The 21,998-nt window shown below is 43.1% G+C and overlaps 1 protein-coding gene across 3 annotated transcripts in view; it reads right to left on the bottom strand.

The window, feature by feature from the left end:
* The window catches only part of CERS3 (ceramide synthase 3), a 60,624-nt gene that overhangs the window by 8,382 nt on the left and 30,244 nt on the right, over positions 1-21,998 (bottom strand). For 2 of the 3 annotated variants that reach the window (XM_054041014.1, XM_054041013.1), the window contains exons 7-11: positions 21,677-21,769; positions 20,330-20,458; positions 18,994-19,100; positions 17,829-17,985; positions 10,290-10,337 (exon numbers count right to left, since the gene is read on the bottom strand). In XM_054041014.1, the coding sequence (XP_053896989.1) occupies positions 10,290-10,337; positions 17,829-17,985; positions 18,994-19,100; positions 20,330-20,458; positions 21,677-21,769 (534 nt within the window). The remainder of the gene's footprint in view (positions 1-10,289; positions 10,338-17,828; positions 17,986-18,993; positions 19,101-20,329; positions 20,459-21,676; positions 21,770-21,998) is intronic. The other variant, XM_054041015.1, reaches the window with a different exon arrangement.

The raw sequence follows: 21,998 nt of genomic DNA, 5'->3' as shown, positions 1-21,998 counted from the left end.
CGTCTTATTATCTATCCCCTTTCTAATGGACATAGACATTAACAATCTCACCCCACTTTTCATTAGCCCCGGTGTGCTTGGCCAAAGATTCTTCACCGCACGCTTGAACCCAAGTTGATTCCTGCCCTTCAATCTGCTAGTAGCTCCCTTGCCCATCTGCCCCGTTAACGGTACATAGCTTGTGAGCTGCTTTGGAATGCCTTGGGGTGGAAGGTGCTAAATGCAAGCTACAGCTATACCTACATGAGTCCGTACTCCCCACAGGGGTGGAGTGTGGTCTAGCATTTATAGCTTGGAACTGGGAGTTAGGAGACATAGGTCCTATTCTCAGCTCTGCACCTGATTTACTCTGAACTCAGGCAAGGCATTTTACCTGTTTGTGGCGCAGTCCCCCATCTATAAAACGGAGATAGCAACAATCACCTATAGTACGTCAATCAATGTTTGCTAGGCCCTTGAAGTGCTTCAGTGAAAGGTATTAAATACAGTAAGGGCAAAATATGTTATTCGGAATTATCATCTAGAAACACAATAAACTTCTCTACGAGAAATAATATCCTAAGGATTTCAGACCAGTAAGTGTGTATTTCCTTCGTGTTCTGAGCACAGCACCGGTTACAGAGTAAGCCTGTTCAGTTCTGGAAAGGTTTATGACATTTCAAGTCTTGACCACTATCCAGATGGAAGCAAACTGCAAAGGCATAAACTTTCATTTTGACACTGAAATCGATCTAGCTCTCCCCATTTGCATCTTTAAATCAAACAAATGCTTTCTGAACAACTGATTGCACTTGCAAAGCCCTTGCTTTAGAAACACTGTCTTTAGTACTGCAGAATTGTTCGAGCAATTGGAGGGCACAGGAAGTTAAGACAGGACAGAACTTTAAGCAGCAGTAACTTCTTCTGTAACTAGAAAACAATTCTGCACTCAGCTTGTTTACAATGGACTATTATAAAGCTATTAGAATATCATGAATTGAGCTAGTGCTTATTTAACTCCGACCCTTTAAGGATGACAGATAATGTAACAGTTCCGAGGCTCTCGCTGCTTTACTTCCAAGATACTTTATCTGACCCCAGCACATCCTATATTATGCTGGTGTTTTCCAACTCAAAGAAAAGGGCTCCACTGTACTATAACTGATTAATATACTCCCCAAAGTTTAACAGCTGGTAAACTGTAGATATAAGAGTCGAGGCTGCCATTCATTACCAGTGCTTTTGTTTCATAATATTGGCTGAATTTTCTATAAGGGGCTTGGGGGAACAGACATAATGGACCTGTATATTTTATGTTCTGGATGACTAATCAATTTAATCTTTCTAAATGGGTGAATGGTTTCAAAGTTCACGAGAAGCACACTAATGCTCTAAAGTCTCCAAGAGAGTCATTTGTAGTGAGGCCAAAGCCGCACATGTCTGTAATCTTTTCCCTTTTCTTTAACCTTCCACCTGCTACTCAATCTCCCTCTTTTAGTTAAATCAACCGTATTTGTCAAGTCAGTTTTGGCTCCTTACCTTTTTATTGCTGTTACAATTTGTATTATGCAAACTGCTAGCACCAAAGCCTACGGAAAGAACAGTAAAGGGAGCTTGACAGACACAATGGGCCTGATTACACCAAACTTGCAATGGTGTAACTCTATTGACTTCAATGGGGTCGCCCCCAATTCATGCCAGTGCGAGAATCAGGCCTAATTTGTCTAGTTAATACAAAGAAAAAGAGCCTCCCCCCAAAAAAATCATCTTTTTAAAAAGGATGATTCTTAAATTCATAGATTTGACGGTCAGAAGAGACCATTAGGTTGTCAAGTCTGACCTGCTATGTAACACAGGCCAGAGAATTTCATCTAGTTACTGTTATGATTCCAGCAACTTGTGTTTAACTAAAGCAAATCTTCCAGAAAGGCATCCGGTCTTGATCTGAAGACCCCAAGAAATGAAGACTGCACTACTTCCCTTGGTAGGTTGATCCAAAGGTTAATCGCCCTTGCTGTTAAAATGTGTGCCTTATTTTTAATTCAAATTTGTCTGGCTTTAACTTCCAGCCATTAGTGCTTGTTATGCTTTCCTGTGCAAGATTAGAGAGCTCTTTCATGTCGGGTATTGTCTGCATTTTGAGGATTCTACAGGTCAATGGGAGCCATAACCATTCCCTGAGAGATTTGCCAGGAAGTCTAATGTCTATGTCTAATGTGGTCTGCTGTGGTTTAGCTATCTTTCCCCTTCACTGGGATTCATGGGCTATCCTGTCCAATGTTCTAGACAAGTTTATAATCAGAGCTAGTTAGGACTAAGAAGAGCAAATGCATTCTGAGCTCACCGGGACGACCCCGAACCAGAAACAACTGAGTGAAAAAGATATACTATAACCTACCACAAGAGCTCCGTCCTGCTTCCCCTGAAGCCAATGACATAACTCCCACAGACTTTCACGGGAACAGACTGAGGCCATAACTGAAGAGGTGAGCAGACTTCAAATTCTCTGCTGGTATAAGTGGGTGAAATTCCACTAACGTCAATGGAGCTGCCCCATTTAAAACAGCAGTGAACTTGGCTCCAAATGTGCAAGTGAACACTAGATAGTCTTTACCTTCTTGGCCTCCTGGTCAAGTTCATGGTTCTGCATTTTGCCTGGTGCTGCTGACAAGGCACCATGAGAATATTAGGACCAAATTATGGCTGTCACTGGGTTGAGGATGGAGGTGCAAGGAACCTCTTATTCCGAATGGTCCTTTGCCAGAATAGCCAGTGTGGGTGATGTAGGCTTGTAAGCACAGTGAAAGGGGAAGAAAAGGGGTTTGTATGAGTGCTGCAAACAGCACCTACCACTTCAGGGAAGGACTGTCTGGGCAGAGTGTGCCCAGCACACTGGCAAGCAGCTGCAGAACTCTACATAGGGGAGCACAATTCGGCAGCCTGTGTTCAATAGAACCTAACCATGTTGCAAATTGTCAGAGCCCCACCCTTCGATCTTAAACTGTCCCCACATCAAAGTACAGATCCGAATTAGAAACATTACAGGGATGGCACGGGGAAAAGAAAAAACTGAGCAGTCTTAGCAGCCTATCAAGGCAAAGGTCTGGTTATTCATACGGCCCGGACGTGATCAGAATAGAGAAGCCCGAAGAGAAGTTCTGCTATTAGCTCTTCTGATATATCAAAATTCCATCTCCAGCCAATCTTTGACTTGCCCTTGAAAAGGCATTCACTTCTGTCAGGGATCAGAGGTAAGGGTCATTCGGTGTGGTAGAAGTGATAGGTACAAAAACTGCTCTATACTTGTAAAGTTGAGGGTATGTGAGATCATTTACCCAAGTTATTTACTTGCGTCTAATGAAACGTACTAGTACGTTCCTCGGCCCGCGCTGCTTCCAGCAGCTCCCATTGGCCTGGAGCGGCGAACCGCGGCCAGCGGGAGCCACGATCGGCCGGACCTGCGGACGCGGCAGGTAAACAAACCGGCCTGGCCCACCAGGGGCTTTCCCTACACAAGCGGTGTCCCAAGTTTGGGAAACACTGCCTTACAGGTGAAGGAGGGATTTTATGCTACCCGTAGCTGTATGTTTATGACAATGATGTTTAAGTTTTTTGGAACTACAACCTCCTAATTACCTGACCTTCAAACATGTGAATTTTTATGCAGAATTTTCATACTTTCTAATGTTTGTCATTTGTTATAACAATAATGTGCTCAATAATGGGGGTTTGATTTAACAGGTATCTATTTACAACTTTAACTTTATCTTAAGAACGTTTTTTTCATTTCAAAATCTAAATATGTGTTGACTAGATCCTGACTTTCTAAATTAAGGGCAGTACATTCCACAGCATCTTACAATGCAAAGATAAAAAATGAGATAATAAAAAGTCAGTCCCAATAGATAGAGGGGGTAACTTTCCAAAAACCAGTACTATAATGTTGATAAAACTCGAAACTCAACATGTGCAATTCAATCAGCTAACATTACGACTTAATGTGCCTTCAGTCTCCACAGGAATGTAAGCAGTCTATATTTGGACTGAAGCAAACTGATCTACATTTCCAGCATGGAAGGTTTTATTGGACAAATTATTTTCCTTTCAGTTTATCATTCTCTAGTCAATGTAACTAACTATGATCCTCAATGGAAGATGGTTTGTCTGACTGTTTCCTTCGTTGCTTTCAAATTAAGATGCAGAATCTTTATGCTAATTATCTTGAGCATCTTGTGGCCACAAAATGACTTTAACTGAATCTTCCCCTTCTATGCCCCGCTCAACTCCCAATGCTTCCCATGCAGAGTTTTCAGGGTGTATTCAAACAGGGATTCGAGAGCACAAAGTTAAAAAATGATTACATTACTTCCTCAAATATTGAAAAGAATAACCTGGTAAAATAAAACAGATTTTAGATGCAATTGTTACAGTAAGAACCTTGATTTCAGTTAAAAGGAATAAATTCTCTCTTACCAAATCTAACGTGTATTACCACTCAGCACAACATATATGTAACTGGAGCTACAGTACATTAATTGTTCAGAAGAAATAAATCATTGTGTTCAGTTAATCAGGTTCTCTGTGGTTTCAATAAAATCTCCTGGTTGCGTTATTGAAATCCACTACCTAAATCTTGCACTCAAGTATACATGGCTTTACGATAATGTCAAAAGCCCAGGAGGTACTGAGTGAGTCATAGCGTCCCACTGCTTATTGAATGATTCCAATTTTAAATCCACAGTTGGCAACGAAACAAAGAGCAATATAATAAGCATTTTGATGCCATTTTGTAAAGTGAACTTTTTTTTACCCTACGACAAAAACTTGCATTAAGCCAAAGAGTTTGGTGTTGTGAACCTTTATCAGGACATGCACTTTTATTCCTTATTATGAATACCTGATTAGCTACAAAACAGCTTATCAGACACTTAGTGAGGTATAGTATTGCATTTAGGTTGAGTACCTGAAACAGCACATTGGTTATGAGCATTCTTATATAATCCCCATAATGATAATAACTATTCAGAGCCTGCAAAATATCTAATCACTTGAATGACAAATGCCTCTCTCTTACACAATATGTTTCTTTCTGGTTTTCCTAATACGAGAGCATGTCATTCAACCCTGGGAGACAGATGTAATTAAAGAACCCCCGCATGCCCACAAAATATGATCTTAGCGAAAATAGCCACCTTAGTTATCGCTTATATCAGGTACAAACTTGGTTACCTCAGTTGGCCTCATCTTTACCACTGTATGATGAATATACAGCCCTTTGAGACCACGGTTCTCAACACAGAATGTTTTAACTTGACATGAGATGAAGACCATCACTTGGATCAAGATAGAGCACAACATACTCAGAGCAGTAGTCTTACCGGCTGCACCTCTGTATTAATGATACCGATTGAGCACACAGTGGAACTCCGGGGATCCCATTGGGCCTGTGGACTGCACTTCGAACTCTTCTGGTTGCTGACATGTTACTTACATGACTGCAATGAATGGCTTGCCACGTTAGGCAGCAGATGGGACCCAACCTGTTTGTGCCTAAATTAAAGCTGTATATGTTTCAGCATGGCTCTGGCTTTACACTAATTACTCCAGGACAAAAAATAACCCACTCAAAAAGCCAAAAAGAGTATTGTGGAGGGGACTTTCTCCTATTTAAAGTAGATAGATGATTCAGATAGGAAAAAACCTTCCTTTGGTTTAAATTAAATACAAACTAGTGTTCTCCAAAGATTTTGTTTCTTTGTTTGTTTCAGTTTAACAGAGCGTAGGTCCACTGGGAGTTCATCTGGAAATATGAGAAATAGGTTCCTAACTATCTGCTGTGAACTGGAAACACATTTCAACAATCCCTCAATCCCTTCATATTTCCTTTGAATTATAAACTGAAGGAACTAAAAGCTGGCTAGCGTTTAAGGTTTGTTGTGATGGTGGTGGTGTCTGTTTGTTTTCTAATTTATAGTTTTAAAGATATGTATAACCAGCAAATAGAGCATTTCATTAATAGTCTCCTGGGAAATTAAAACACACAAGTTAACCAATTACCCACAAAAAGAGCAGCAATAAAAGTTGTCAGCTAGTGCCAAGGCATGAGGAATACTGAGAGCAGAAAGGCAATTATTGAATTGGAAAACAAATGTTTGATCGACATCTACCCCTTCTCTGGGCTGGCAATTTTCACAAACAGGGAATTTTTAGATCAGGGATTTACCAAAAAGGAGTTGTTTCATGTCAACAGACAGACAGACAATTGTTGGGCCCGATCCTCAGCTAGTGAAAACTGGCATTGCCCCATTGACTTCACTAGAGCTGTGTTGATTTATGGACCAAGATCAACAAAGCAAACTTTTGCTGAATTGCCTAGGGTAGGAGGCATAACATTTGGTAGATTGCAAGAAGCTACAGATATTATTCTTTATTCTCACGAAGTGCCTGCAGCTCCTACTGAAGTCAAACTCAGTACCTTTGAAAACATTGGGGTTTGCTCAGGAGCGGCGCCAGGGTTTTTGCCGCCCTAGGCGGCTTCGCTCCTCCTCAGAGTATTCGGCGGCTGGGGTCCGTCTGCTCCACGTCTTCGGGGCGCTTTGGCGGCAGGTCCTGGAGACAGTAAAGGACCCACCGCCAAAGCGCCCTGAAGACGCGGCGTGGAAGGACCCCCGCTGCCGAATTGCCACCGAGGATGGCAAAATGCCGCCCCCCAAATCCTGCCGCCCTAGGCGACTGCCTAGGGTCGCCTAGTGGAAGCGCCGGCCCTGGGTTTGCTGCACTTCCTATAAGAGGTCTGCATGACTCTATTCATGACACAGCTGATAAAGCAGGGACACTGAGGGTATTCACACCCATCTTTCTGGAATGAGTCTGGAAGATTGGTCACTGCATAGACCTCTTCTTGCAACTTTTGCATGTGGCATGATGAAACGTGGAGGGTTACTTCACCCTAAGGCATGTGCCCCATTATCCATCTGCCCAGCTACTCTGGTCAACTTGAACATTCATCCTTAAACCGCTCTGCCTTAGTTCACCCACCTATTAAATGGGTATAACGATACCTAACTCAGATGTGCATTCTGAAGTTTGACAGATGTTCATAGAGTGCTTTGAGCTACTCTGATAAAAGGTGCTACAGAAGCACAAATTATTAACAGAGCTGGTCAAAACTTGAAATTCCAGTGAAAAATGGTTCACTATTTTGAAAATTTTATTTTTTTAAACCATCTCTAATTATTAAGTACTTCCTAGATGTTTTCTGAAGTTAAGTAGTATCTGAAATGTGTGAACTCCTAACACACAAGTAGTAGCAGGTCAAAAAACTTACCCTCTTCCTGGATTTTATTCCTGGAAGGAATTCAAAGTGCGAACACCTCAAAATCCAGCCCAAATCTCTTCTGCGGGCACGGCTGCTCCCAGTGGTCCTCCATTTAGAGCCTAAATCTTATGCTGTTATATTCAGGCTCTTATCCTGCATCCATCACTGTGGTATCTAAGCACCTTCCAGATAGGCATTAAGTGACATGACTAGCATCTCTGAGGTCCTCTCCTTCTAGAAAGATAGTCCCACCCTCGTTATACCCAGGTGGGGAAAAAACTGCTCGAAGAGCCAGTAGAACCCAGTTCATTTTCCAGCTGGTTCAACACCTCCTAACAAGGTGGGACTTTCAGGTAAACATTGCCAGATTGTTGCAAGAGTGAAAGTCTTCCAAGGCCTCCCTCCCGTAGCTGTTCTAACTACATGGATCCATAAGTAGGCAACCAAGAAGCTTGTACAAGACTGAAGGCTGCACTATAAATTGAAGGGCTATACTTCCCTCTGGAGATTTGTACAAGGGTGAGAGGAAGATGCCCAACTCAAAGAGAGTGCAGGTAGGCAAACAAGTGCAGGTTAAATCCATTGGCGATGGGATTGTGATGTTAAATCCTTGCCAGAATATTGCCAATGTGTATCATGGTGACAAGCAATGATTCTGAATAAACTAGTCAAAACTGTCCTTACAATGTTTCTGTGAAAATAGACTCTGAAGAAGACACTCTCCTACCTTCAATCAGGTTTCTTGGAAATTCTCTGCACCAATGGACTTTGTTCACAATCTTGACTGACAGGTGGAGGACTCAATTAGTAGGTGGAGCTTTTATTCCTCCACATGTCATTGGATGCCCTCTGCAGGTTAGCTCCTGCACACTTTTCACTAGACATAACACTTAATAATAACAATAGCAGGTTAACATTCCTAACAGCGGTGCTATGAGCAAAGAGCCCAATGTGGGGAAAAGAGAATCCCTAAGAATAACTGCCAGCTACAGCAACCCTTGGTGCAGGGAACTTCCCAGAAATTGATTAATTGGTAGGAAAAATCTCCCTTTCTGCTTGTTCCTTGCATCAATCTAAAAAAAATGGATACTTTAAAAAAAAGCAATGGTTTTCCAATGTTTCGATTCTGCAGACCACTTTATAACAGAGCACTCTTCTCACAGCCCCACCTCCTCCTCCGTCCACTGCTTGGCTCTCAAAATACATCATCCTATGGTCTGCCAGAGAAGGCTACATAGTCTACAGACAGCAAGAAATAATTTCTGCTGGAAATAACAAAGGAGTTCCAAAAAGACAAAGGCCTCATGAGAACTAGATTGAGGCCGCAGGGAAGAAAAGACAGGACTTAGAAATTGCCTGGATGCATGCGGACATCAGTGGATAGGACCCATCTGCCAACCCCTCAGGCAGACAGGCCTATCAGCATGTCACATTGCCATGCCACATTGTAAGATCTCCAGCTATTTGGCTAGGGAAGACTTGGCCTTTGCTGTTGACAGAACACCATCAACAGAAGCTGCAATGGGAACAGGCCAAATAGTCCAGGAGGCTGATGAATGTTGTAAGGAAAGATTCCATCTTTTGTGGCACGGTTGGAAAAGCCAGTGAAGAAAGACAGGCATCACACCAGTCTGGAGTTACTGCTTCCCACTCTTGTCAAGGAGAGGCAATCCCTACCTCAGAGGAGAAGGTCCTGGCAGAGATGAGGCAAATGTTAAAAAGCTTTCTCGGAAGAGGAACTTGTCTTGTGATGAGGCTCCTGGCAGCCTCTGAAACCCTCTCCTCTGGAACCTTTACCATGGCCTGAATTTCCTAGATGGATCTGTCACAGAAAAGGTCTCCTTGGCTGATCCCACAGGGAGATGCACACCATATAGAGATGGTGGGTGAAAGGGCACGAAGTTCCACACTTGCCTGATTTGTTTCCCCAGATTTTCTGCATGAGGATCTCTGACTTGTTCGAAATCCTCAGTACCCAAATAGGAATCACACGCTCCACCCACTTCTAAAGTCGAGCAGTGGCAGACACGTCTCTTTCCGTTCTTCCTTTTCTTCTTACAGATTGTAGTCAGAGGCCTATAATTAGCAGGAGACTCGTGTCTGGAATTAGCTTTCACCGTTCTCCATCTCACAAGAGGGGAATCATTCCAGGCAGGGCTCTTCTTTTTTGCCCTCTGCTGCCTAGGCTTGCTGAACTGATCCAGACGTCTACTCAGACATGCTGGCCTGGCATCATGCATGTTTCTTTTGCTTCCTTGGTGCTAGCACAGCCATTTAGACAGAAGTCACTTGGATGTGAGTGGAGAGAGGGAGGTGGTTACTAAAAAAGGATCTCCTGCCACTCCAGGAATGCCCAGTGCATCAACTTAATTATTTTCTTCAGTCTAGGCTCGACATGGCTGATACTTTGAGCAATTGAAGCTAGCTGGTTGAAAAGGGGGCCCAGGTGGTAGAAATCACCTTAGGAATCTCTTGAGCCTCTATGAAGCAGTGACCTATCATGAGCTTGCACAGGCAGAAAGGAGACTGGAGCCAACCTGCTGAAGTTGTCCAGTTAGCAGCTTCTCAGTAGGAAACTCCTCCACCTTCAGAATGGACTGTCTCCCTGTCAGTCAAAGGTGAGAACTGAAGCCCATAGCCAAGACTGGCACAGGGGTTGAGGAGAAACAGAGTATTAGTGTCCCAGATTCATAATGTACAGTCTTGTGCATTTTAAAAAGGTGAGGTGGAAAGCTCCCTCCATTGGAAGGGAGGGGAAGAAAAGAGAGGGTGTGGAGGAGGGAGGTTTTGTAGAGATTTCAGGAAAATCAATGAGCTATCCCGATTAGATCATTATCTGAAACCCAGAACAGATGAGCTGACACACCAGTTGGGAAAGGATCATTATATAAAGATCTGGCTTAACAAAGAGATACAGACAGATTTCAAAGGACACCAGACAAATTTGGACCATTTCTTGAGGAAGCATTCAGAGTAAATGCATGCAACTTACTTTTTTGCCATCAGTTTTAGCCCAAGCAGGTGTAGGCGTCCTGAACACCTGAAAAGCATAATTTCAACTATAGCTAGAGCATAATTGACAATAAACCAAGTCCAAGATATGCTACAGGAAAACAACTGTTGCAATCAGTATGTTAAAGGTAGCTTTGAAAACAGCTATTGCTAACAAGAGAAATACAGTTTGTTTTTGTCCTTTGCTACAGACGGTTTGGATTAAAGTTCTCTTTGACTGCTGCTCCCCCCAAAAGCTATTAAAATGACACGGTAATGCAGTTGTTAATGCAGAAGGAACCACTCTGAGCATCTAGCACGGCCTCTTACATAACACAAGCTATAGAATTTCACCAAATGGTTTCCAAATCCAGCCCAATACCTTATGGCTGACTTAGCGCATAGCTTTTAGAAAGACATCCAGGCTTTCTTGAGAAACTTCAAATGATGGAGAATCTGCCACATCCCTAGATAAATTAGTCCATAGGTTACTTACCCTCACTATAAAAAAAAAAAAAGTCACGCTTCGTTTCTAGTCTGAATTTCTCTCACTTCATCTTCCAGCCTTGGGATCTTTTTATGCCTTTGTCTGCTAGATAAAGAGCCCTCAACTATCAGAAATTTTCTCCCCATGTAAGTGCTTATAGATTCTGGTGATGGGGATTCAAACACCTTTCGAATGATGCAGTTTGTGGAGCATTGTGCTAGGGAGCCATGACAAGGATTATGTGCTCTAGTCTAAGGGAGACATGGGGACGGTGCAGACCTGGGTAGCAGATGGCGCAGAGCATCCTATCCTACTCATTAGTGATAAGCTTTCTCCCAGAGAAACACAGCATGCAACTACCATTGTTATTGCCTAAAACAGGTATGAACTAGTAAAAGACCATCATGCATAGCCATGGCAAACACCACTTGGACCTGCAATCAGGCTTATTATTGACATTTTCCTCCTGCAGGTGAATTTGGCAATCCTGTAAGGTGAAACCTGTGGCCAGGCCTTGGGTCTTAACTAGACTGTTGTAACAGAATGGGAAACACTGCAGATCAGAGAAAGGCACATACAGGAACTCATTTCCCTTGACTAGGGAATATGAGCCTCCCTCTGACATGGCTGGCTAGCTCCTTAGCTTCAGACTATAAAAAAAAAGCCTTGGCCCCAAAGGAAAGGGGGCCAATTCGGAGTTGACTGTTACATGATGGAAAGCTCCCGGAAAAACTGTAGCCGACTCGCACCCAAACACTGGGTCATTTGAAAATCTATAAGAAAGATCTATCGGTTAATTACCAGCACACCAACCTCCCCATGCCCATCTTCAGATACCATACCAAAACATTTCCTAAAGAAAATCAAACAGTGCTAATCTAATGCAGGGCCCGGGATGCAACCCCGCGCTCAGGGTGGCCATAAAACTCTGACTGCCAGAAGCAGGGAAGGGAAGACAGGGGTAGAGAACTCTCCAAAATTGCCCTGTTCTGTACACTGCTCTTGAAGCTCTGGTGCTGGACACTGTCAGAAACAGGATATTGGGGCTGGATGGACCATTGGTCTGACCCAGTCTGGCTGTTCTTATATTTAGTCTGACTTGTGCTTAATCTTCATCCAAGAGAACTCCACGCTGGGATTTTGTCTGAGTAAGGAATGAGTAAACACTGAGTAAGGATGTAGTCCAGGAGGCTTACATCTGAAATGGCAGAGGCAAAAACCACTGGTCCATCACAAAAGACCTAGGGGATTTTGCAAATATGGAAATAGTATTATTTAAGGAAACTGGCATGTTTTAAAGGATGACCTTTGTATGTGAGAAACAACAGTTATTTTCTACTTTATGTGTAGGGAAAGTAACTGTTGGTAATGGCGGCCATCACGAACCCTAACTAGGAATGAGCTTTTTGCTTAGCTGGAAGGCAACGTATTAAAAATTAAGAAAGCTACAAGAGTTTGAAAAATAATTTCTGATCACACTGAGGACCTGACGCAATGCCCATTGAAAGACAACCCATTACCTTCTGTCTTTGATGAGCCTTATAACAGGCCCTTAGCCAGCTGACTCACCTGGAGTCCCCTCCCATTGTCTGCTAACAATGCATATCTTCAGGATTTAAAGCACTATTGTCTTAAGACCTCAACTCAGTCTCTTATGGTTTCAACATATATTTTACATCTTCATCTGCCACACTGCTGTGACTGTATGTTGCTGTCACTCGCTCAGAGGCTGCTCTACCCACAGGCAGACTAGACAGCTGCACAGGACAGCAACTTTCTCCCCGCTCTCCCTCTCTTACGATGTAGGGGCTATGGGGCCAAATTGGAGTGGTGGTGTGAACCTGCGTGCCAGGTCGCAAAGCCACTCACTAAAATATGGCCTGGCTGCCCCTCAGTTATGACGGAGCAGCAGCCAGGTGTAATTTTGTGTACGGTGGCAGATCATCTTGAGTGGCTTCTGCATTCACTCTCTTTCTGATGCTAGGAACAACACGTTTAATCTCCATGGCATTTTCCTGGTATGATATTCTAGATCAGTGCATACGTACATGCTTGTCTAGATGCTTTTGTTTCATTTTCCTAAAATGTTCTCATATATGCTGACATGATGACTAGACATGTTTCAGTGGTGTTTGACACCTGATGCAAGAAGATAATTTAACCGTGTAATTGGGCAAGATTACAGAAACACACTAGCAACAAAAACCACTGGACAGCAAGATGGCGGCCAGCAGTTCTGTATTTCAATTCCCTGACCTAAACAGAAAAGAAGTTACCGGGGAAAAAAAAGTTTCCAACAAAAGTTACCCAAGATAAATGGCTGTGTGTCTGACCTTGCAAGTCGTCCTTACTTCCACAAGTACTGCATGGAAGCAGTGTGTGTAAGGCAGCAGGTCTAAGGTATTTTATTCAAAGCTTTTGATACGGTCTCCCACAGTATTCTTGCCAGCAAGTTAAAACAGTATGGATTGGATGAATGGACTGTAAGGTGGATAGAAAGCTGGCTAGATCATCGGGCTCAATGGGCAGTGATCAATGGCTCGATGTCTAGTTGGCAGCCAGTATCAAGTGGAGTGCTCCAGGGGTCGGTCCTGGGGCTAATTTTGTGCAACATGTTCATTAATTATCTGGATGTTGGGATGGATTGCACCCTCAGCCAGTTCATGGATGATGCTAAGCTGGGGGGAGAGGTAGATACACTGAAGGGTAGGGATAGGTTCCAGAGTGACCGAGACAAATTGGAGGATTGGGCCGGACTGAAGAATCCCATGCACTGCTACAGGCTGGGGACCGACTGGCTAAGCAGCAGGTCTGCAGAAAAGGACCTGGGGATTACAGTGGACGAGAAGCTGGATATGAGTCAACAGTGTGTCCTTTTTGCCAAGAAGGCTAATGGCATATTGGGCTGCATTAGTAGGAGCATTGCCAGCAGTCCGAAGCAGTCCCCTCTGTTCAGCACTGGTGAGGCCACCTCTGGAGTATTGCATCCAGTTCCCCCCCCCCCCCACTACAGAAAGTATATGGACAAATTGGAGAGAGTCCAGTGGAGGGCAACGAAAATGATTAGGGGGCTGGGTCACATGATTTATGAGGAGAGGCTGAGGGAACTGAGATTATTTAGTCTGCAGAAGAGAAGAATGAGGGGGATTTGATAGCAGCCTTCAGCTACCTGAAGGGGGTTCCCAAAGAGGATGGAGTTCGGCTGTTCTCAGTGATGGCAGATGACAGAACAAGGAACAATTGTCTCAAGCTGCAGTGGGGGATGTCTAGGTTGGATATTAGGAAAAAATATTTCACTAGGAAGGTGGTGAAGCACTGGAATGAGTTTCCTAGGGAGGTGGTGGAATCTCCATCCTTAGAGGTTTTAAGGCCCAGCCTGACAAAGCCCTCGCTGGGATGATTTAGTTGCGGTTGGTCCTGCTTGGCAGGGAGTTGGACTAGATGACCTCCTGAGGTCTCTTCCAACCCTAATCTTCTATGATAGTATGAAATATTTTTATGTTTCACTAAAATAAAAATAAAGTTTGCCTGAGAAATGCAATTGTTCTGTTCCTTTAAGTTCTTGTCCATATCGATAGAGAGAGATTATGCATGCACCAGATTCTCTGCTTTGATCTGACCAGGGCAAAGAACCTCAACACTCCAGTCATCGGAGGATTCTCCCTACCCAAGGTTCCTTAGGTGGTGCAGTGGTTCCCTACACTATTCACTTGGCTGCCAGCACAGAGGTTATGGCCGGGGAAAAGGGAGTGGGAACAGGGTCTCCTTACCATTCCAACCCAGAGGAAGGTTTTTTCCAGCAGTTAGGAGTCTAACCTGGGACTCAGGAGACCTGGTTTCAGTTCCCTGCTCTGCCAGACTTCCTTTGTGACCTTGGGCAAGTCACTTAGCCCGCTCTGTCCCTTAGTTTGCTATCTGCAAAGTTAGGAGAATAGCACTTCCCTAGCTCAGAGTGGTATTGTGAGGATAACGCCATTAAAGATCGTGAAGTGGCTCAGATACTCTGGTAATGGGGGTCATAAGGCTCTAAGAAAGGTAGGTAGATTCCTAGCTCATGGAACAAAGCCTTGGAGCTGTTGACTGTGGAGCTGCTATCATTTTCACCGGGGATCCAGCCCACACAGAACTGGTCAGGTCACAGGGGATGCAAAGGTGATTTAGAAACATTTTGTGCTTCAGGTATGCTGAGCACCCACCAGAGGATCTGGCCCTATGCAGTTCATCATCATCAACAGCTTCTTCCCAGTTCAAAACTGACCTACTTTTTCCATTCTAAGCCTTTGAGCTGTTGCTTTAAAAAACATGTCAAAAATGGACTGTTTTCTGAATGAATTCCCTTCATTTTGGGCAGAGAAACTAAAACCTTTGCTGATGCAAGGGTGATGGTTTACTGGTACTCCACTAAAATAGCGACAGCTATTGGCACAGCGTCTTTGTGTATAATAAATGTGTTATAAAAAACAGTATTAGCCCCTTCTATAAGTGGCTTTTCCTTCATGATGCTGCCTTGCACACAGCATTCTTTTAAAAGTTGGCTTTGCATCTTTGGAGGCCCAAGCTGATTTCACAGCCAAGTTTGCCACTGCTGTGGAAAACAGGCTCCACATGCAAGCCAGCTGAAGTCATCTGGGCTGGACAGGACTAGCGCTGCCACTGTAAAAGTGCTGTTGGACACAGCCTTTTCACGGGGCTGTGTAAGGAATCAAAAATCCACGGCGAGGATGCCAGCTTGACATCTTTGTATTGCTTACGTTGGCTAATCCTGGGCAGTGGTTACTTACAGTAAACCACTTCTGACCCTCACAGAGACATAAGCAGTTAAGTAAATGGGGAGCTCTTCTATTCTGTAAAGAGTCTTGCACCGCCCTCATTGCTGTAGTCCATGAGCACATTCCAGCAGCGCCCTCCCATGGCACCAGCCAACCGGGAAGGGGGAGCTGTGCCAAAATGCTACCCAACACAGGGAGAGCAGATTTTAATAACAAATGGAAAGCCGCGCTTTTCACCCTCTTCCTCCTTTACTTCAACTCCCCTGTAGAAGGAACATACAACGTTCAGTGCCGTACGGTGGTAGACTCATTTCCTGCCCCATGGCCTCTCATATTATATAAACCAGCTCTGACTTTTCATTTTCACTCAGTATTCTGTTCCAGGAATCTACATTTTCCTGATTTACACGGAATTTATTTTCTGCATCTTTCTTAATTAACATCTGTGCCTGCGCAAAGTTCTTGACTAGTTATTTCCAGGCATATTCCAGTAATTCATGGCATATTTACACATTTCTATTCTAAGTAAAATAATTAAAAAAAAATAGAATGGAATATTTCTGTTCTCCTAACATGTTCCACACCGTCAACTGTTTGAGATAACTGTTGGCCCTTTTTAAGTTACATAATTTGGAGCCTCAGAAAAACTCACTAGTTTCAATAGAGTGGCACGGGCTTAATTAGCAGAATGTTAAACATTTCTTCTGAGATCCTTTTTCTAAATGCTGCTTTTGTCCCTGCCTAAGCTACAGTGAGAAGATTGCACAGTTCACTACAACAGCTACTCTATTAGGCATTCAAATGGTACATGGCTCCTTGCAAAATGGTCTTTGCTGTCAGTTTCACATAGGAGCCCTCCATTCACAGTGGAACTAGTTTATAGCCTTAAATGGTGCACTAGTCTTCTGTTGGTGTGCTGCCGACGGGTGAATTTCACCTATAGTGAACTCTAATGAAACTCCAAATATAAGGAAATGTCCAAAGTGTTTCAATGCACTACACAATTCTATTTAAAGTCAGCCTCAGTTTAGAATAAAATGTCTCGGGGGTGGAGGGAAAGGAGAGAATGACATTGCTACAAGAGAGTCCACTGTATTTCATTTTAGAAATGTGCACTGCAACCAAGTGCACCACAGCATCATTCAGTCCTTATCTGGACACTCATTCTATGGCTCTAGGCTGAAGTGCATTAACAGCAAAATATACTTTATCCATTTATATGTCTACATCTCATGGAACAATATTTAAAATTGTTTGCAATTTACAATTGAACAGAGCCAGGGAAAAATAACTAGGAAATGGCAAACTTTTTTACCTTCATAAGCAATTACACTCTAAGGGCTTTGACTGGGGTGAATTGGTGTAGCATTATGGGCTTCAATGGTGCTATACCAATTTACGGTCTGGCAGTTAATACTCATCTAGATATAGAGGGCTGCCTTTACTAAAGACTGTCTCTAGTAAGTCATATTGTGTCTTAAATCAACCAGTTTAGCCATTCAATTTACAGTAGATGTGTGTTCAACTTTTAGTCAAGCATACTTCCACCAGGCAAATTAGTCTTGTTGGTCTCTTGGGTGTTGCAAAGATAAGGTTTTACTGTTTCATGATATAAGACAGTATCTGGTTTTTTTTAGGGTGACCAGATGTCCCTATTTTATAGGGAAAGTCCCGATTTTGGGGGCTTTTTCTTATATGGGCACCTATTACCCTCATCCCCTGTCCTGATATTTTACACTTGCTATCTGGTCACCCTATTTTTTTTTCTAATATCCAAGATTATAATGGGTAAGGATAGAAGATGCAGGCACTGGAGCTCAGAGTTAGACACTCATGTAGAACTTTGGTTGCAAGTTGTCTTATTTACCTTGATATGGCATTGAAAGATTTGATTCCATTCCTTTCCTCTCATTCTTTAGAAAATTGACCTGCTCATTTTCATAAGCCAAGTAATAATTTCTTACACTGGGTGCCACATTTTCCAAAAAGCTCTGCTTTGGGCTCAGATTTTCAAGAAGGCTCAGCTCCCTTGGAAGCATCAAATAAGGGGCCAGATTTCCAAAAGGGCTCAAGGCATGAGGAACTGAGGTCATATAAAAATCCAGCCATGGGTGTGGCAATGGGAGCTGCTGGCTGCTGCTCAACTTTTGAAAATCTTTCCCTCATTGAAAATCTGGTCCTAACGGGCGAAGGGAAAAGTAAGAATCTTTGTGTAACTCTGTCAAAGTTACAATTCAGTGTTTGAGGTTTCCCACATCTTTCGGCAGAAGCCTGAGTTACTTACCTTTAGGAACAGGAATTTATTCAAAATTTTGAGAACAAAGTAGCCCCAGTATAGATGGAGGCCTTGCAGAATTAGAAGCTGCCCATTGAAGATGAAATATGCTATGACGATTGTTGAGGAGTAATATGAAGGCAGATATAATGTGCCAGGTAAAATCCTGAAAAATAAAGGCAATTGTTACAAAACAAGTAACCCCTGGTGCATGCCTGAGATATTTAGATTTTTTTATTTTAAATTGATTAGCTTCATCACCTTGCTACATACTCAAAATATTTAAAACTGCAAAGACTAAACATTCAATAACAAATCTTAGCTCTACTGGAATGTACAGTATGCTATTAAAATAGTCTTCTGAAGCCAAGCATTATGAGAGTTGCATGAAAATGGTTTAAATATAGTTAAAAAATTCCATTATCTCCAAACAGGAAAGTGTATGTAGGATACATACACTGCTACTCAAAAGATTTTCTCCATCATTTTCAATGCTAATTCCCTCCAGTCTCTAGGCCCAATCCTGAAATCCTTATTCCAGTGAAATGCTGAAGGAATTTAGGATTTGGCTCTTTGTTAATGAATTCATGTGTTTATTTTTTCTTGAGCCTCATCTTCGATTTCATAGCTAGGTTGTTTGTTTTTGTTTTATACTCTTCAGTTGCTTCATTTACTGTTTCCAAACTTAAGAGTGATGACATAAGACTCCATAAAGCAAAATGACTGAAGCCCACTTGTGCAGTTAATTAAAAAAACAAAAACAAACAAAGAAAAAAACAACAAACCACCATCAAAAACCAGGAAGACAAAAGATAGGGGCATTTGGGAAATACAGAAAGTGACAGAGAATTAAGAAAGGATTGGGCAATCAACATGCAGGCATATTATTAATATAACCAGCTTGTGTCCCTGAAAAATGCAACATAAAATCCATTGTAGTAAACTCAACCTACGCTGCACATTTTAAGAATTTTAATGAGCTAAGATTAGGTACTGTCCCCATTGTATTTGTCATTTAATGGTTGCTAATCTGACCTCTGAAAAATAATTATAATAGATCTTCTCCTGAAGCCATAACACAGCCAGTTCCTTTTCCTTTTCCTGCAAACCTTAACCAACCTCCTTCTGAAAAGAAAATGAAACAGGAGTTGTGACTGAATCAAATGTTACTTACCAAAAAGGGAAAAGGATAATCCGCGTGATGAAGAACACGACAGAGAAGATGACGAAGAGAACATTGCAGGTTTTTTCCCAACGAGCGTAATTAAACATTTTGGCTGACTGCAATTGAATAAAAACCAACCAAACATGTTCAGAGACATTTATTAGCCTCAGAAATAGCTCCTCTTTAAGTTCTTATAATTAAGGATTTAGATTAAAGAGAATTCCCATCCATTTTGGCAAAAATAGCAACCATTTTAACGTTACTTGATAAAATAACAACAAAACATATTCCATGTTGATATTGCTCCTTTCATCTCAAAGGAAAGGACTCTATGTGAAGGGCCTTCCAACAACTCTCTGATTAGAACATTAAGTTAGTTGCAAGACCTTCCATTCCCCAGGTTTACAACAGATTTAAAGGGGCTGCAGTCAGGGAGGGGAGACTTAGGCCCTTCTACACACTCAGGAATAGCCCCGATTCAGCCATCAGTGACTAGCAATCACCAGAGCTGACCCCTTACACGTAGATAAGGGCATGTTGATGTGTCTCCCTCAGGGCCTGATCTACAGAGGATAGGAGTCTGTTCCAGCTTGGCTCTTTAATTCAAACTCTAGAAGCTCATGCTTTTAGCTCTGGAAGTCCCTGGTTCAATCCCCAGTGTATTGGCCAAGCCTGCGTCTGTCACAATGAGGTTTTCACTGACTGAGTTAAATGAGAATTGTCTCTTTCGTGAAGCCACAGCACACCCTTGTCTACGCTTAGAGGGTCACCACCAGTGCCGCTACCCCAATTACTGGCCCCAAATTACTGATTCAGGGCTGTTTCCAAGTGTGGACAAAGGTTCATGGGCCATACTCCACTGACGTAAGCACCGCTTTGTGCTGGCCCCGCTGCAGAGGGGCAAGTTTCATCTCGTGGAACTCAACAGGAGTGCCACACTCAGAGAGCGTTAAGGGTCAGGCCACAGAGGTAAATGCCTAAGAAGTGAAGCGAGTCTGGATAACGTCTCAGATGCTCATCCAGACCAAACCTCTTAAGATTTGCCTATCGCTACAAACCGCCCACAGGTTGGCCTATTTTGTCTCATTTTAAGTGCAAAAGAAGAACAATCCAGGTGCACAGCTGAAATTCTAGCCCCAATTTCACACTACAGGACTTCTCTTCCTGTCTGTTTTCAACTGCCCAAAGTTCTTCAATGACAAGAGGTCAACTAGGTAATCTAATGGTCCCCTTGGCCTTACAAATCTATAAAAACATTTCGTAATGGGGACGGAAGGAGGAAAAAAGGGGGAAAAACCTGACACTGAACAAAACCTGAGCAATAAAAATTAACTGTGAGGTTTACCTCAAGCCAGAAGTCTGCAGTATCATGTACAATCATCACTAAGGTCCCAATACGAACGTAATTGCCACACCAAGAACAGGCCATCAAAACAATGGCTGCCAAATGGTGAACGACGTGGGCCATAAAGTCCTACGAATAAAATAAAAAACAAAACTTAAAGCAAACACCATTGCTTTCCAAAACAGACATTTAACAATTGAAGCAGCACAGCAGGCACCCAAATGAGAGGTTGCAACGGAAGCAGAGAGAGCGAGCAACGTACTGGCTTTGTGTGTACAAGTTCTAGAGTGATGCTGTCCTCTCGTCAGCGATTCTCAACCTTTTTGGCCTCAGGACCCATTTGTAAATGTTTATAGCCTGGGGTGGAGGCCCTGAAGTGGTTTCGGACAGATCCTGCCCACTGGAGGGGTTGGGTCCTGCCTGGCGCTCACCCCACAGTGGCATCTCCTGCAGCTCCTGTGCTGGCTGGACTTGGCTCTCCAATCTGGACATCGCAACCTCTGGAGTTGCAGCATCGCTCAGGTTTGGTCCCGCTGTCCTGACTGGAGCAAATTTGTGTGAGTGGAGTTATGACCTGGCTCATGGGGTTACAGTGCCAATCATTCAAATTTGGCCTACCTGGACTCCCATCCTCATGATGGCTGGGCTAAACCTGATTGGTATTTGGGACCCCAGAGGCTGCAATGTCTGGAGCAGGGAGGCGAGCCCAGCCAGCCCCGTGGTACAGGAGCTGCTGTGTGACTCTGAAATATTCTGGCAACCCAATTTTGGGTCCCGACTCATGGGTTGAGAAACCCTGCTCTAGTGGCTGACCCCATGGAGAGGCTAGATGACCTGCTACTGTTACCAGGTATGGGAATTCTTCTTCAGCTTAGGTGGTAGAAGCCTGTGGTTTGGGAGTGGAAGGACCAAGCTTTTAGTCCCCCCCCCCCGCCACTCCCCACCCCATTTGTTGGATTTGGTATAACCGTGATGTTGGTTTATTGCAGGGGCGAGGAATACCTCTTAGTACACACACAATTATTACAGGGGTGAGAGAGATACTCCTGGCCCCTTCTCCCTGCCTCCTACCCAGACACAGAGAATATTACAGAGGTGAGGTTTACTCCTGGTTACACAGACCGATTATTTCGGGGTGAGATATCACTCACCCCTTCCCCCACCACTCGTTATAGGGGAAAGGGATGGCTGGGGACATCCTGGCCATATCATATTCAGCAAATAGCTACTGACTTGAAGGTTCAAGCACTGATTATTTCAGCACCTGCCACAGTGTTTTCTTAACAGAAGAGTATTATTCATAAGAGAATCAAAAGACTTTGCTTGCAAATAACTGTAAATACTTGCCTTCCTTTTGATGTCAGTACCAAGGGTAAACAACAGAGACCAATAAAAACTAATCTCGACCATGTAGTACCAATATTGGGATGATAGCAAGGGCTGTAAGGAAGAAAATATCAATTTTTTCTCTAGTCATTTCAACACATTGCAACAGAGAGTACAAAATACCATGGACTTATTTACACGGCTTTTGCTCTTCTACTTCATCTGAGTTTGAAAACTGAAATAATGTTCTGAGCTTTATTAAGGAGCAAAACATTCTGAGGGCCAACTCTTTCAGCCTTTATTCAGGCAAAACTCCCAGTTACTTCAGCTGCTCCGCTTCCAG

The sequence above is a fragment of the Malaclemys terrapin genome, chromosome 10 (assembly GCF_027887155.1).
Source record: "Malaclemys terrapin pileata isolate rMalTer1 chromosome 10, rMalTer1.hap1, whole genome shotgun sequence".
Lineage (NCBI taxonomy): Eukaryota > Metazoa > Chordata > Testudines > Emydidae > Malaclemys > Malaclemys terrapin.
Note: the sequence above shows the minus strand (reverse complement) of the source record. Positions and strands in the feature narration are given on the sequence as shown.